This window comes from Tamandua tetradactyla, chromosome 20 (assembly GCF_023851605.1).
Source record: "Tamandua tetradactyla isolate mTamTet1 chromosome 20, mTamTet1.pri, whole genome shotgun sequence".
In the NCBI taxonomy this organism is placed as follows: domain Eukaryota; kingdom Metazoa; phylum Chordata; class Mammalia; order Pilosa; family Myrmecophagidae; genus Tamandua; species Tamandua tetradactyla.
Window position 1 is genome coordinate 15,525,157 of NC_135346.1, and position 16,756 is coordinate 15,541,912.

Consider the following 16,756-nt stretch of genomic DNA (forward strand, 5'->3'; position numbering starts at 1 on the left):
TGTCCCACTGAGCCAGATGACTCCTGAAACTACTTTAAATCCTAGAGAAAGACTTCCTAGATGTAGATTAACTTTGTAAATGTCCATGGTTACCATAAACCTTTCTATTCCCTTTTGGGCTCTTTGAAATCCTTTTACTAAAACTGGGTTTATTCATCCATTTCTTTCCCGATTGGTTCTCAAGAGCCAGCCCTTGCCTACTTTGGGGAGAAGTTCTGAGCAGCTGTTCCCACACCTTACCCCCAGCCCTTCTCATGAGACAGTTCTGGCCAAGCAATGGCTTTTCTGAGGCTCAAGCCTTGGGAAGTTCTGAGAGCCAAGAGGATGCAAGGTAGAAGGAACTGCCTTGCAGGGAGGTCTCAGTGGAGCTATTACTAGGAATTTATTCAACACCTCAGGCAGCAATTTCCCCCCTTGAGACCTGTCCAGAAAAAACTTCCCAGAGCAAATAACAGACTGGGTAACAGCTGGGGTGGAAGTATCAATCATCAAACCGATCTGGGCCACCCAGGGTGGAAAGCACGTAGAGTCGCCGGGCTGGAACTCACTCCCCCCTCCTCCCCACGGGGAGGTACATGGGCGGGGAATCCAAACTGGGTCTTCCGCATGGCAGGCGAGGATTCTGCCACAGAACCACCCGCACACCCTCTCATCCCCCTTAATGAAGGACAGCAGCAATGATCAGCGCATTCTCAAGACTGGGTTTAATTCGGTTAGGGTTTATTGGAGGAACGCGGCCCCTGGAGAAAAGGGCCTTCTTAACTGCCCCTGCGCCACCCGTGCCCGCAGAGGGAACTGATCTTTGGGCCCGGGTAGGTCCCACCGTAACCCGGTGTCCCGTCACTTCCCTGGGGGCACCCGGACTCCGAGGGCCATCGTTCCAAAGTTCGGCTGAGTTGACGCTCGGAATTTGGTGGGGTTCTCAGTGCCAAGGAGTGAGTGAGGCAGTAGCAGCCGCTGGGAGACGGCGCACTGAGCCAGGCAGTCCAGACAGGCCGCTCCCGGCTCGCTGTGCGCTCCCCGGACTTGCCCCTGCAGCCTATAAAGCGAGGAAGTCCGCGGGCGGCGAGTAAGGCTCCTGCGCGGAGGCGGGCGCAAAGTCTTTCAGGAAGGCCCTGGCTGGGCCGTCTGCCCAGGGGAAGAAAGACTCGGCCAGGGCATCCGAACCTTGGCGTCCCCGAGTATTGGCCTCGGGACCCTCGCAGCCTCCTAAAGCTTCCGCCACCGTTTGCGCCCCGGTTGCCGCTCTAGGTCGGAAAGGTCAGGGTGCAGGTTTTCCAGGGACCAGCGCCCCCCCCTCCCCCCGCGTCACTCCCACCCTGTTCGGCTCATACGGGTGGGTCTAGGCGAGACTTGGGCAGGGTGCCCGCCGGCCCGCTCAGTCCTCCGCTACACCGGCCGCGTCTTCCAGGGCGCACGGGCGTCGCGCAGAGAGCGGTCGTGAGGCAGCGCGGCGAAGGCCGAGTGGCGCAGCTGGCAGCCGATGAAGAGGACCACGAGCGCCACGGAGAGCAGCAGCAGGAAGAAGAGCAGCAGGTAAGTAGGTAGGTCGGGCTTTGCGGCCGCGCCGTCCCGCACACCGCGCGCCGTGGCCAGCTCCAGCGGCAAAGCGCCCTCTGCCTTGACCGTGGCTCCCGGGGCCAGGGCGCCGCCTGCCGCCGCCTCGGGGCCGCCCGTGGTGTTGAACACGTCGCCGTACATGGCCTGAGGACCCCGGCCGGACAGCCTCACTTCGCCTTGCTCGGGTCCGCGCGCCCCGGCGCCTCCATGGCGCGCCCCTCCCGCCCTGCTGCGCGCAACTGACCGAGAGTCGGTGCCTTGGGGTCAGCTGGGGGCGCACAGAGTCCGCGACGCGTCCGCTCGCTCGCCTTTGCGCTCAGCTACCTTTCCCGCGGGGCGGCGGGCTGCAGGGCTCCGGGCTGCACAGCTCCGCGCCCGCGACCCTCGGGTTTTCTCAGTGTCTTGTCTTCTCCACGAGCCGGCCGGCCTCGGCTCGGATCCCCAGCCCGGGCGCCTCTGGGTTGCAGCGGTGACGAGAGGTGAGCGCGGCCACAGAGCGGGGTCCCCCCACCCCAGCGCCCGGACGCAGAATCCACCGGGGGCGGGGGCCGGGGAGTCCGCCGCGTCCGCCGCCGCCGCCGCCGCTGCTGTGACTCGGGGCAGTCCTGCCAGTGCCTGTCGAGACGCCCGATGCGCGCTGAGGCTGTCCCCACCGGCTCTGGCTGCTGCGCGCCGCTCTCCGGCAGGAGACTGAGGTCTGAGGCTGCTCCGAGCGCTCTCAGGTCCCAGGCGCGGGGCGGGACCGGCGGCGGTTGCCCCCAGGGAGCGTCTGTGAACCAATGAGGGCGAGAGAGGACACAGCAGCGACTGCCCCCCGCTTGATCGCACATCACTCACGGACAGAAGGACATACCGGGAGAGAAAGAAAAAACAAAAACAAAACTAGGGGTCACAGTAAGACTGACGGACAAGAAGATACGGTTACAGACCTGTGAATAGAGATAGACAGTTGTGGACGCAAACCAACTCAGAGACAGGCTCAACCGGGGACACCTGCTTTCATCTTCCGCCTTGATGTTGTCCCCGCTGGTAGCACATCCCTTCCCGGGGACACCCGGTACAAAGGCCGAGACCACCCAGACAAGCGCCTTTTAAGGTGAAGCTGGCTCCACCGGTCCGGGCCTGCTCTCCACTTGCACCCTGAGACAGGGGTGCCTCCCTTACAGTGAACGACTCCCCTCAACTGTCTCCTGCCTCTTCTGCTTGGGTATAGAGGGGCAAGAGGAGGACATGAGGCTGGCGACAGCCTGCCTGGCCTTGGCAGCTGTGGCAATGGCTCTGTGGCAGGGACAGAGGTGGGCAGTTAGCTGGACATCCAGGAGCCCAAACGCCTCATTCCTCTGAGAAGTCTTCCAAGCACCCCCCCCCCCCCCCATTAGAATAAGAAGCACTGTGCCTGCACTGCCCCTCCAGAGGTGCTTACTGCCCCAGATTGTCATGGCCTGGCAGGATTGGAGCTTGGGGGGAGCGAATGAGGTGCTGAGGGAGTGAAATTGAAGAGGGCACTTGCTCTCAGGACCATACAAATGAAGGGTCAGGAGTGAGTGCCTCCTGCAATTCTGAAACCTAGGTGCCTCACTCCCTCACCCTGGCTCTGCTGCCTGGTCACTTAAATGAGCCCCCTACACCATCAGCCAACGTCACCTGTCTCTCTCCCTCCCCCACTGAAGTGTATGGTCTATAGTAAAGGCCTGGTAAACACCACTGAATGAACAGGTGAGAGAAAAGCTCATTGTCCCCTGCCCCCACCCCACCCCACTGCACACCTGACCACAGGCAGAACAGGAGCAAGCACGGTGCTCCAGGCCCAGGGGGAGAGCTCCTCCCCAGTCCCCACTCAGCCCAGCAGAGACGCCTCGGGGACGTCTTTGTCTGAAAGGCCTGACTGCAGAGTGACTTCAGTGTGGGGTGCAGCAATGCTGAGAGAGGCCTCCTCTGTGCTGCCCTCCTTGTCCCATGGGTGGGCCCGCGGGGTGGAGGGCAGGATCTGCAGCCCTCAGCACTGTCCCATTACCCAGTCACCATCCCAGACACAGCCCTCTCTGGTCCTGGGGAGCTGCCCACTGGGCCCCAACAGACACCGTCTTGGCTGCTGCTTAGTCTTAACGCTTCATTTCCAGATGGGAAAACTGGCTCAGAGAGGGGCAAGGGCTTAGCTGTGTTAGCACAGGACAGCCACCACTGGACAGGGAGGCGGGGGCAGCAAGGACCGTGGGCCACCAGCCCAGGGCAGGGAGATCCTTCCTCTGAGGGCCTGACCTATTTTAGACAAGCTTTTCCTCAGCTGGCAGGCTCGCAGGGAACGTGATGTAAAACCAGAACAGCTCTGGGGAGGGTCAGCGTGGGGGTTGGATGGCTAGTTTTAGCCAGGCGAAGCCCCTGCCATCAGTCACTTTCTGGGTTGCACTAAGGCTTGAATGCAGGGCTTGAGCAGCTTGTTTGTTTGAGCAGCTTGTAGTTTGGCATTGGGCCTGGAACTTCCTCCAAGGGTCTGTATGGGGAGTAATATGGCCTTGCTTTCCCTGCTTCCTCTCAGGTTATGGGGTCAGGTAAGAGCCAGGACAGGGGGCAGGGAGCCTGGGCTTCTTGTTCCGACTCAGTCGAGAGGTCCTGAGTGGAATCTGGAGTAGGGCCCAGCCCTTTGGGTTGCAAGACGGGGGTTTGCTGTCAGTGATCTCTGGTTCCGTTCTAGAGAGGTACTCAGGGGGTCTACAAAAGTGAGTCCCTTCAGCTCAGAGGAGGGCTTTGCTCACTCTTTCCCCACAGTCACTGTTTATTATAGACACTGTTTTACAGAAGCCAAATAACACACACACAGCCTCAAAGGCTGTGAGTGGGGAGGTGAGGACTCGAACCCCGATACCAGAGCTCCAAATTCCACACACCAAACCACTGCAATAAACCACCTCTGGAGGAAAAGTGGTCCTCATGGCCCCTATTCATCGGAGTCTTACCTTAAGCAGAGCACTGAGCTTGTTCTTTGGCATTACCTGCTTTCTCCTCACCGCTCTGGGAGACGGGCACTGCAACCAGCCTCATTTTCCCGAAGAGGAAACTGGAACCAGAGAGGTAGTGTCACTTGCCAAGGTCACACAGCCACTTCATGGTACAGCTGGGCCTCACACTCTCCAGCCTGTGTTGGTTCACTCAGTCTTAGGTTCCTTCATCATTTGTGAAACTGAACAAAGAGCTTGTGCTCAGACTGCTTTTCCTTTTGGTAAAGTCGAAGGAGGTAGCTTATCCTTTTTTGGGGGTCCTTTTGGTTCTGCGGGGAGGGCCCTGTTTCTTTTCTGAAAGATATCCAGAGCCCCAAAAAGGGCAGTCCTGTTCCCTGAACATTCCCAGGCAGGAAATTAAACAAGGCTGGACTGAGTAAATGCAGAGATGAAGTATACACAGCTTTTTATACAAACGAGAGCGACCTTCCATTAAGGGAGCTTTGTGGGCCCATACATTGAAGCCCTTGCAAAACATTATAAAAGGGGCTTGGAGGTTGGCTTTGACAGGCAGAGGTCACAAGGCGGGACCTGAGGGCAGGCTCTTTCCCATTGCACAGTGGCGGAGGGACACGTGTGCTGCGACACGGTTGGTGTGCGGGGGGCGGGGAGAGGCCGCAGACGGCGCTCTTCCGGCCACATTGCAGCCTTTTGGCCTCCACTGAGCGGTGACTTGGGAGACCGGGAGCTGTAGAGGCGCAGGGTTTCATAAACGGTGCCACGCCGGCCTCGGCTGCTCGGGGAAGCTATTTTTGTTTCTTCTGCACACAAGGGGAATTATTATTAAGCCGCTCAGCCCAACACCGAAGCTGCGGAGGGAGGTCAAGAGTGAGAAGTGGCTCTCGGGGCGCTGGAGTTTGTTGGCGCTGCTCCGCGGGCGCGGCCGGGGAGGGTGCGCGCGTGGGTGCCGTGCGGGGGGTGGGGGGGGCCGCGCCCCCGGGGAGGCGACCAGAGCTGCAGGCCTTTTGGTTTTTCTGCTGCTTTTTTTGCCATGATGTCTTTGGCAACCGTAGAGGATGGTGACTTCAGGTGGCATTTTAGAAGGGCCGTTTTAAGAGCTAAATAACAGGATGGATTATATGGTGTGTGAATAAAACTATTTAAAAAAAACCCAAAAAACTAAATAACAAGTGAGACAAGCCCAGGCTCTGAGATTAAATAATTCTCCAAAAGGAAATGGGGCCGCCGTGGGCTTGAGGAGCGGCCACGTCAGGGCTTTGCGAGGTGGCTGCGCCCGTGGGGTGGGACAGCGGTAGGCAGGGCGGGGCTGCGGCAGAGAGAAGCCTGGGCGGGGGAGGGAGCGCAGCAAACAGCCTAGGCGCCTCCTCCGGAGAGGGCATCGCCTGGCTCTGTCCTTTGATCTCGTGGGCCTCTTTGTCTCCTGTCTGGATCAGATGGTGGGATGGGAAGAGTCAGTCTCAGATGCCTGGAACCACCTGGTACTGGGATGGAAGGTACCAGATAAGGGACATACCTGGGCCTGGAGGCCGTGAGCACTGGCTATGACTTGGTGACAGGATGACTTTGGACATGACATTTTCTTGGACGAAGTCTCACCACTCACTGTTAGGGCATCAACAGCCTTCTCGTTTGTCAGGACAACGTCTGACCTCCCCTGCTTTGCTGGATCCCTTTAGCTATTTGGCCCCTAGCCAAATACAAGGCTTCTAAGCTCCTGGGACCGATGGCAGACTGATGGTCACCCCCTCGGCCAGAACACCAGCCGTCCCTGGGAAAGATGAAGGTTTGCACAATGGTGAAACTGCACCCCTCTTGCTGCCTGGGCCTGTACGGGGGTACTGGGGTGGAGTCCTGAGTGGGGTCACTGCCTGCTTAGGAGCAGGCCATCTCTCTGGCCAAGGATGGGAAAGTAGGTGAAGCTGGGATAGAGCCAGCATATGCCAGAAGGAGCCACGAGGTCTGGGAACAGGACTGGTTGTTTGGGATCAGTAGCTAGGCTCAGGGCCATCTGGCTGGGTCCCCCGGTCCCTGTCCGTGCACTTCCAGGGGAGGGCTGCTTCGCCTGAGTGAACACGTTGGGGAGAACTTGAGCTGGAGGGGTGTCTCAGCCCAGCGGTGGAGACAGGCAGCACGGCAGGGTGGGGGAGGGGTGTCCAGTCAGTTAAGGGCTACTTCAGGGCACAGTCTGGGACTTGCTGGTGAGGTCAGGGGCAAAAAATAACTCGGCCAGGAAGTTTGTTTCTCTCTAGGCTTAAGTTTGCTAAATTTTGGTATGCATACTTCAGGAAGGAGGCAGTATTACTTCAGGGAGTGCATGGATGTAGCATTAAACATCATTGAGTCACCCAGTAAGAAAGTTACCGCCTTTTAATCTGTTTTAATTATCCAGATTATGGCAGGAAGAAAAATCCGGTTTTGTGCCATGTGAGCTTGTGTCCTGTGAGAAGCACGTGCGAGAGATTTATTGGGGGACATGCCTGTGATGAACGAGGGGTGAAGGAACAGCAGTAGGCGGGGAGAGCGCTCAGCTCACCGTGCAGGTCTGACCCCTGTGAAAGCCGAGCATGAAGGAAGGACATGGGAGGAAGAGGTTCAGATTTTAAAGTCTTGTCGGGCCAATCGAGAGTCCTAAGCAGAAGTTGCCAGTCAGAAGCAGCCCCTGTCCGACAGAATGCACGCAGCAGTCCGGCAGTGCTGGGCTCGGTGGTCAGGAGTAGAACAGTCTCTGCAGAGGAGCTGATGAGTCCTGAAGGAGAGGGCAGGTGCCAGAGGCTAAAGCCCCAGCAAGACTCCCCTCTCCTCCGAAGCCCCCTCTCCCAGCCCCTGCCCTGGACTAACCCTCCTTTGGGGACACGCTCCTAACCTGGGTGGGACCCAGGCAGTCCCCAGCTGTTTACTGCTGGTTTGGACATAGGCCTCAGATTCAGTCTCTTCTAAGGGTGAGAGTCAGGGCCTTGTTATTTGGGTTTTGGCCTCTGAGTCTGAGACTGAGGTCAGCAGAACCCAGGGTCTCATCTGGACCCCTGCCTCCTGCCAGGGCCTCGTTTCTGTGGCTGGCTGTGCAAGGCCCACGTGTGGCCTGGGGTGTGCATCCTGGCGAGATCTTCTTTTCTCTCCTTGACGTCGGTGTTTCCACAGGAATTGCGGCTGCCCAGGCTGGATGCTGAGGTCACAACAGCCTCCTACCCTTCACTCTCCTTTTCTCTCTGAGAATAAGCCCACAAAATTGGGCTTTAAAGTGAATATTTATTTAGATTGGGAAACAGAATCAAAATACACTACAACTTTTAAAAACCTGACAAAGATCCAAACTACATAGAAGTGATGCATATTGACTTCTGGTCCCATGCTTTCAAATCTCAGTTCCTCTCCATCCCCACATTGTCTGCTGACAGGAGTTGAGGACACCTTCCTATCAGGTTCCCTGGGAGCCTGTGACTTGTGTGCCGACACCACGAGCTGACATAGCATTAGTGGGAATGTTCCTGGAAGGTACTGCCAAGTGCCTGAACCATAATAACCGAAAGTCACATAATTACCTCCACAAACACTCAAGCCCAGTGCACCTCCCACTCAGCTTCCCCTCTGCTGGGTCCCCAAATGCTCCTGGGCTCTTTAGCGCCATCTAACTCGAGGAAAGTTGTGGCAGAGAGGAAGATGCAGTGGATGAGATGGTAGTCCTACCGGATCATGATTAAAATGCCTTTTGCAGATTTCACAGAAATTCATGACTGTGTGAACTTGAGCTGGGCCCTGAGGCTTCCGTTTCGTTGGCTTCTTGGTGAACCCTCTCAGCTCCGCCCTGCGTGCATTCCCTGCCAGAGTGAGTCCCAGTCATCTTCAGGACATGGCTGGACTCAAGCACTCAGTGGCTCCCCACTGACCTTTTTCAAATCAAAGTCATCTCCCCTCGATGTTCAACCTAGTTTTAAAAGTAATATTTGGCCATTACTGAAAACTGAGAAAATGTAGACATGGGTAAAGAAGAAAATCAAAAGCCATCAGAGAGTCAACCCCGTAGGCAAGTAGTAACCATTTAGAGATTCGCCTCATCCCCCATTCACTGCCAGGGGTCTTACATTACATTAAGGCAGAGAGGTTTGAATGTGCAGCCATGAGCGCACGGGCTGGCCTTGTGTTCCCCCCTTCAGTCTGGCTGGTGGTTGTAGGACATTCCCGATTGTCCACCCCCAATACCGTTCTTACCCAGACTTCATGGTTCCAACAAGCGCGTGATTAAGAAACATGACACAGTTGGGATCTTTAGGAGCGAGATGTCAGTCTTGGCTCCAGCATGTCTGAGACGGTGGGAAGCGGTCCGTTCCTCGTGTACAGAGCCAGGTCTGTGTGTCTGAGGGTTCCCAGGACCAGAGTAACTGAGGCCTGGTCCTGCTTCCACCTGCCAGGAAAGCCTGATGTGTGAGGTGTGGAGGACAGGAGGGACAGTGGAAGGACTGGGAAGGTGGGAAGGGCCAGCTGTTCCTACTTTGCAGGGATCCGGAGCCAGGCCTGTGTGGAGACAGGGAAATGGCCCAGTGGACCTCTCACCCCACTCATGGTCAAGGGCAGCACCAGCCAGGAAGACTTGGTCCAAGTTAGCAAGAAGCTCTAGGATTGGGGACCTGCAGGGAGGGGTGTTACCGGCTCCTTGTACGTCCTTGTCTCTATCTCCTCCAGAATCAGCCTTTGGCCACTTTGTGGAGAGCTGGGGCCAGGTTGGGGGCCGCAGGAAGTACAGGCTTGAGTTCTCTGCCACCATAGTCTGCTCCATGAGCTAGTGACAGGATGGGCAGTTGGAGGCCCCTCTTCCTTCTCAGGGGATGAGGCCTGGCCCTGCCAGAGCAGGCACCTCCCTCCCGACTCAGCCCGCTCCTCCTGAAGACCTGGGCGAGCTTACAAATCTGCCTCTCCAGAGTCAGATTTAGGGTCTTCCTTCTCTCCGGAGCCATTCCCTCTGGCTGCTGTCTGACCTCCTGCAGACCCTGTCTTCATGGGCACAAATCCTAAGGTCACCTCCCAAGTTAGTGTGATCACTGAGACATCCTTCTGACAACATTGGCTCCTCATGTTTTTCTCCTCTTCTCCTGTTCCCACTTCCACTGCCACTTAAAATATAAAGAAGGATTCCATATTTGACTAGAAAGAAGAAAAAAAAACCAAGTTTACAAAATTTAGGAGCATTTTCTTTCAGGGTTTGAGATTATGTTGTTGTTCTCCCAGAGGTTAAAAAAACAAATCAAAACTTGGTTTCTCTTCCTTTAGCTCCCAGGGTTCCCAATCCCCTTGACTTCAGATGTGTCCTTCCCTACAGCCAGTCCCCCCCCTGCTCCACACCTTCCTGGTGGCCAGTGTCTAGAAGACGTTTCTTGCCTCTTGTTTCTTTCCTGGTCCTTCCTGCAGCTGGCCGGGTCAGAGTGGCTGCCGGAGGCTGGGATGGGAGGCCCTGTGGTCGGAGGGCAGGGACCAAGGGGAGCCCCTGACCTTCTGGGGAAGCAGCCCATTAGGCCCCAGAAAATCTGAGGAAGAATATGCTTTTCACTCTCAGTGCTTGACAGGGGAAAATAGGCCCATGGTTTGATTCATGAGGAAATGTGATTATTTTTAAAAAGTTTTAAGTGAGAGAACTGAAGCTGTCCTTTACATGGTATTTTAAAGCCTAAATTAGGAACCATATTAGCATTGCCATTTTATGCCGAGGTGAGAGAGATCCGGCCTGCTCCTCCCTCAGACTCCCAGGCCCCACGTGAGGCTGTCTCCAGCCAGAAGTTGCATCCCCACCCCCGGTGCTGCCAGGGAAGGGGCTTCTCCCCCACCCCCGACCCAGCGAGGGCTCCCTGCCCAGCTCTTCTCCCGGAGTCCTGGGATGCAGTGAGCCGGATGGTCTGGAATAAGCAGAGGCCTGTAGGTGACGCTTCTCCAGAACAGGGAACCCACCAACTGGAACCAAATAGAGAGCGCAGGGTGATGCTTGGGTTGTTAAGGACATTTCAAGATATGACGAGTCACCATCCAGACCCTAGACGGAGGCCCAGAAATTGGAACTCAAAGGCCAATGCTTTGACTCCTTGAGGAATTGGGTTCTGCCTTGTCGTCCCTTCCCTGAGAATGTGGCCGTCATTTGCCTGTAAGGAAGGATCACAAGTGCCAGGAAATGCGGGACATGCTCTGGTTAATTCGTAGCCAGGTCTCTTTCTCTCTCTCTTTCTCTCTTACACACATGCACACATGCTTGGACACACACACACACACACACACACACACACACACGCTCGCAGGGACAAGTACTGGACGTGAATCTCTGGAATAGGGAGCCAGGGTCTGAATTTTTTAAAAAGCTCCCCAGGAGATTCTGAAGGTTCAGAATGGGCGAGGGTGGGGCACCCTGAGCAGCGCCCACACGGCCCCACGTCATGGGTGGCCCTGGGTGGGAGGGGATTTTTCCGTGCCTGAAATTAGAAGAGGTCTTTGGGACGCTGGGGGTGGGGAGGGACGGGAGGAGGGTGATGGAGAGAAAAAGCAGCCTTAGGTGTCGGTGGTCCCTAAGGGGACAGAGAAACCCATGTAGATTTTTATTTATTTATTTTTATATTTTTTACCCCGGTAGTTTTGAGAAGTGCAAATACCCTTCTTGAGTAGAGCCTATGGAGGGAGGGCTTTGCCCTGGGGGTGACATGGCCCTCCTGCACCCTGGGAAGTGGGGTGATGCGGAAATTCCTGCGGACGCAGCTCCGTGTGATGAGGGGCTGAGGGGTCCGTCCTGGTACCTCCTGCCTGGAGAGGTTTGGGGTCTCAGGGGGCTCCGGGAAGTGCCCAGGAACTGGGCCGGCCTTTCCCATGGGAACAGGGTCCCTGGGGCAGTGGGGGGGAGGGGTGGGGGGTGGCCTTAGGGTGCAGCTGGGCCACGGGCACCTATGGCTGCAGGACGCAAAGGCCTGGGGACCCGGCACCCCGAGGCACAGCCAGGCAGCTCCGGGAAGCGGCCGGGGACTCCCAGGGGCTGAGCGTAGATTTTCACCATGGCAGGGGAAGGGGTGGTAGGTGTGTGTGTGTGGGGGGGGGGCGGGGTGGCGCCTAAGCCTTGTGGGTTGGCATCGGCAAAGAAAACCACAAGTAAATACCCCTCGTGATCATCCTAGCGTGTGGGATTAAGGGTGTTTTCTATTTTCTTCTTTCTGGGTGCCGAGGGTTTTGAAAACCTCTCCAATGACTCTGATTTACTTTGTTTTTTAAATCCCCATCCCCCTGATTTACTTTTGTGATGAGAATAATAATTAACACACACACACACACACACACACACACACACTTACACACACACAGCATAGAGCTACACAACCAAAGTCGTTTGCTTTTTTATTTTATTTTCTCTCCCCTCTCTGGGCCTTTGTGTCTTTAGAGCCTCTTCTGGGTCGCCCCCCTCCCCCTTCCCCTCCCGCATGCCGGCTGGACTGGGGGGCTGAGGACTGGGGGCGGGGCGAGGGACGGGCGGGGCGAGGGGAGGGGGCGGGCCTGCCGCGGTGGGCCCCGAGGCGCAGAGACATGGTCAGTAAGGGACAGGTTTCCATCCCCTCTACGCCCACTTGAGGGGACAGTTGGGGGCCACGGTCCGGCTTTGGGGAGAGGGTCTCCCCTCGGGCTCAGCGGACAGAGGGGCTCCGGCTCTCTCTCCCAGGCGTCTTCTCTGGCTCCGCCTCTCCGGCCCCTGGGAGGCCTTGCCCGGAGCCCCCTCGGAACCGCAGCAGCAGGGAGAGGGCCACCTCCGTCCCACGAGGGCCCTTTGGGAAGAAAGGGAAAGGATGACAAACCCGCTCAGCCCTATAAAGAATCCCCACCTGGGAGAGGACGGATGAAAATAGATGCGGGAGGCTGGAGGGGAGGGTTAGTGGGCTGCAGGGAGAAACATGCTGATTATTAAGGAGCAAATTACCTGCATCTAATTGTGAACCCACGTCCACAGCACATGTCCTCCCGGGACAGATCGGAAGCGGCTCCGTTTCAATCGCAGCGTTGGAAAGGGTGATAGAAACCAAGGTAGCGCTCCAATCCAAGGAAACAGCCCCTTCCTAAAGCTTTTGGGTGACCCCCCTGCCCCTCCCCATTAAATGAATTGATCCCCCCCACACGCACCCCTGACTCCTCACGCCCCCACACCCCTCACTCTCCAACCCTGGGAAGTCCTGACTTCCCAGGACAAAGCAGGGAGTGGCCCCTCCCCACCCCGGGGGCAGGAAGACCATCACCTCACTTCCAAAAACCAAAGACAAGATCCAGCCCGGCCGTCCCTGGAGAATGCTATTGCCCCAAACCCTGTCCCCGCTGTGTCCCCCCACTGTGAGCTGTCACTCACCGATGGTGGCGGGATTGAGCGGTTCAGCCTGTTTTGATGTCTCCAGTGCGCTATCCCCCTTCTTTTCTGCATCCCCAAATCACACACGTCCTTCCAAAACGGGATCATTCCAGCCTGCTCAGCGAAGCCCAGAAAACTGGAAGTGATGCTGGCAGGGCAGCGGCTGGAGCACTGGACAGTGAGTCCCTACGGGTCAGGTGACCCGATGATCAAGTCATTCGGCAAGGAGGCCCTTGTGGCGACCATGGTTGACCGTCCGAATTATCGGGTTTCCTGGGCCCCGTCCCCGGCCGCGGATAGATCAGTGTCCCGTGTGCAGTGGGAGGTCCTGGGACCACCCTGAGAAACAGCCCCCTCAGGGTGCCTGCCAGGGGCAGTGCTGCCCACACCCGGTCCGGCCTGAGGACACTCCTCCCATTCAGCTCTGCTTGGGGACCCGTGAGCACCTGCCCTGCACCCAGCACAGGGTCCTGGAGCTTGAATTTCCAGTTCCTGGGGCTCCCCTCAGTGGGACCCCTGCACTATTTAAGCTCGTTCTATGAAAAGGGTAATAAGTCCTGCCCTGCCTCCCTCACTGGGTTCTTGTTATAACGAAATGAGCTAAGGATGCAAAATTCAAAGATGTAAGAATGGGCATCTAAGGGAGGGTGTCACTGTTCTTTGGGCAATGATTTACTGACTATCTCGTGACATTCATTTGCAGTGTTTACCTCTCTTGTTTAAATCTCTCAAATCTGCTTAACTGTTCCCAGGCTTACTTCTTTTCTCTGCAAGAGACTGCAGGATGCTCAGAGCTGGGACAATGTGGTATCTGTCCTTCTTTCAATCCTTTGCACATTGCAATCAATGTGCAAAAACGAAGGCTTAAAACGAAGCTTTCTTATTTCCCGTGATCCTGTGGTTGACGGTGCCCCCGCGGCCGAATTGCTCCTGAAGCTGCTCTCAACTGGGAGCGTGACCAGCCTGCAACAGGCAGCACCCAGGGGGCAGGGGCCGGGGCCCGCCCTGCTTTGTCCAAGAAGTCCGAGACCTGTCCGGTCAGTCTCTAGCCCACTTCCTCACAGTGTGGTGGCCGCCTTCCAGGAGGACAAGCCCCAGGGGGCACGAGCTTATCAAACCACTGCTGGTGCCGTATGTGCCAACGGGACCTTGACTGAAGCAAGTCACAGGCCAAGTGCAGAGTCAGTGTGGGGGTGGAATCTGCAACACAACTGTGCCAGCAGGCAGGTTCCCCGGGGGTCATGGCCATTACAGGTTACTGCCCCCGTGTTTCCCTTTCGTGGGGACCCAAACACAGAACAGAACAGCAGCCGCGCTAGGCACTTGTGTTTTCTTGGGAAATGGAGCATCTGCCTGCAGCCCCCAGGCCCACGAAGATGAAGCAGGCATGTGGCCTGGCGCACCTCCCTGGCTGCCTCTAGGTCTCTGTCACCGGGCGGGATCCTGCGGGAGCACGTGGGGTACTCATGCTCCACTTCCCTCATGCGCCACTTCCCTCGCTCCTGCGTGCTGCTGGCCTGGGGTGCAGATCCCATTCTACCCCCCCTTGGCCCCCTCCTCATCTGGGGCCGTGCAGTGCAGTACTGGGGTGACCAGCAGCCCCTGCAGGCGTGGGGCCTGCCGTCCGTCTCTTTAGAGTAGCTGCCTGGCCCACAACCCTGACACGCGTGGGGAACGTGGGTTCCCTGGGTTTCGCGTGCATCTCCGTTCTTGTCTCAGACTGTCGGCTCCATTTACTAGAAGGCGTCCCTTATGTTTCCCCTTAGGCTGAAGCTTTCATGTCGCAGGTACAGGCAGTTGGCAGACTGGAAGATTCTAAGGATCAGGAAAATGGTTTTTCTACCCGTTGGGAGAAAAATTGAAATCTGTTCAGTGACAGGAATACTGATCTCTGCCATCCCCTCCCTGAGCCAGGACCCCGTGGAAATCAGTCACCCCCAAGCCGATGCCTGGGGACGGAGAGGCTTGGAAGCCCCAAGGCACAGCCAAAAAAGGTCCCTGTATCTTTGAAGGAGAAATATCGTGAGAAGTCAGTGCCCCCTCCTCCGTGGCCTTTGCAGAAGCACAGAATATACACATTCTGTTCACGCTGTTGGTGACAGGCGGCGATGCTGTGAGCGTCTTTACACGAAGATGTGCTGTGCCTAAAAAGCCAGCCTCATCTCTCAGAATGCTTGCGTTCAGGGCTCCACAGACTCTGGGGGCTGTTCACTTAGGAAGGCCCAGCGGCTCTGTTTTGCTTGCGTGTCCATCTGAGGTTGGCTTGAGCTGAGCGTGGAGCGTTGGGGTTCTGTCTGTCCTATCACTGAAGAGATAGTCTGTCTGTCCTATCTCTTCTTTCTCCTGCCTGAACCTGCTCCCGACCGCTCTGGGTACCCTCTGAGTCAGTGTCCAGCTGTGGGGGTTCATGCAGCTCTCAATCATTTGTACCCGCGGAAAGCAGCAGGAGCCCGCTGTGGTGGTTTGGAGCTGCGGACCCCAGAAAAGCAGGTTCTTAAACATAACCCATTCCAGTGGATGTGGACTTGTAAAAAAAATCTCTCTGAGACGTTTCAGTTGGGGTGTGGCCCACCTGAAGCAGGAGGGGGTCTTAATCCTATTACCAAAAGCCTTGCAGGGAATGCTGTAGAGAGGGAGCCAGGGAGGGAGCAGCCGGAAGCTGAAAGTCAGGGGAACAGGAAGAGAACAGAGAGGCCAGGAGAAGCCGCCATATGCATCTCCATGAGACAGGACAGCCAAGGCCCAAGGGTGGCCAGCACCCAGCCTAAGCATGCCATCGTCTTCTGCAAGAGAAAGCACTGGCATGATGACATCTCGATTTTGGACTTCTCCTAGCCTCAAATCTGTGAGCCGAGACATTCCCTCTGTTTTAGTTGATCCACTGGCATGGCATTTGATTTAGCAACAGGCAACTAAAACATCCGTTGAATCCAATGGTGAATTGTGTTTATATAATGCAAATAGTCCACTTCACCGGCCTCGACCTAAAAATGAGGTTACCTTTCCTTTTTATAGCAGGAACCTCTCGCCGGCAAGAAACTGGGCACCCCAAAGTGTCTAGAGGTTATTCCTGGGAGTGTCCGAAGGATGCGCCTGCAGACAAGGGTGACAATATTGTATCACCCTGGCTGCCTCGCGCTTCTCTTGGCTTTGCGCCTTCTAGGCCGTTGCGAGGTGCCTCAGTGGGACCCCCATCCGCCGCAGCGATGCCCAGCGCTCACACCCGGGTGCTCAGTCTGGACACTCTAAAAGCTGGGGGCTGGGCAGAGGCAGGGGCAGGCTGTGCCACCAGCCCTCACACCCGGGGCGCCACAGCAGCCCTGCCTCCGCCCGCGGTCTTGTAGGTTCTCTCTCACACAGCGTAAGCAGCTCTGCGCCCTCATGGCCCGCTGTCCAGAATCAGGAAAATCACCAATTTCAAGGAGAACGATCCTAGTCCCTGCTCCTCTACTCAGATGCTCAAAACCAAGCTCAGGGGGAGGTGGGAGAGTGAGGCCCAGCGTCATTTCTGAGCTCCTCAGGACTCTGGGGACTGACGGCAGAAACTTAGCTCAAACTAGCTTGAACAAAATGGCCTTTATTTGGCGGTGGCGCTGAGCTTCTGGAGGGCAGAGCTGCAAGAAGCAGGCACCGCAAGACCTGGACTTGCCGCCTCTCCCTCGGGCTCCCCTCGTTTCCCTCCTCCCCTCCCTTCTCCCCTCGCCTCCCCTCTCCCGCTGCTTCTCTCCCGTTTGCTGAATTTGCCTACAGCTCCTCTCTTTGCAGTGGGGACTTGGCTACCTGCATCCCTGATTTGCATCCCTCCTGTTCAGTGTCCCTACTGGGAAAAGGGCTTCTCTTTCCCAGTGTCTGCATATAAAGCTCAAGGAAGGGGCGTGATTGGCCCCGCTCA

The 16,756-nt window shown here is 56.7% G+C and overlaps 1 protein-coding gene across 2 annotated transcripts; it reads right to left on the bottom strand.

The window, feature by feature from the left end:
- Positions 1–687: 687 nt before the first annotated feature.
- On the bottom strand, positions 688–5,000 carry SMIM32 (small integral membrane protein 32). 2 transcript variants are annotated; one of them, XM_077138525.1, is made up of 2 exons: positions 4,515–5,000; positions 688–2,392 (listed from the first exon to the last, which is right to left on the bottom strand). In XM_077138525.1, the coding sequence occupies exon 2, from the start codon at positions 1,699–1,701 to the stop codon at positions 1,390–1,392; it is 312 nt and encodes a 103-aa protein (XP_076994640.1). In that variant the 5' UTR covers positions 1,702–2,392; positions 4,515–5,000; the 3' UTR covers positions 688–1,389. The 2 variants fall into 2 exon arrangements, with proteins under 2 accessions (XP_076994640.1, XP_076994639.1); XM_077138524.1 differs by having other exon boundaries at positions 1,698–2,392; positions 4,551–5,000.
- Positions 5,001–16,756: the final 11,756 nt, after the last annotated feature.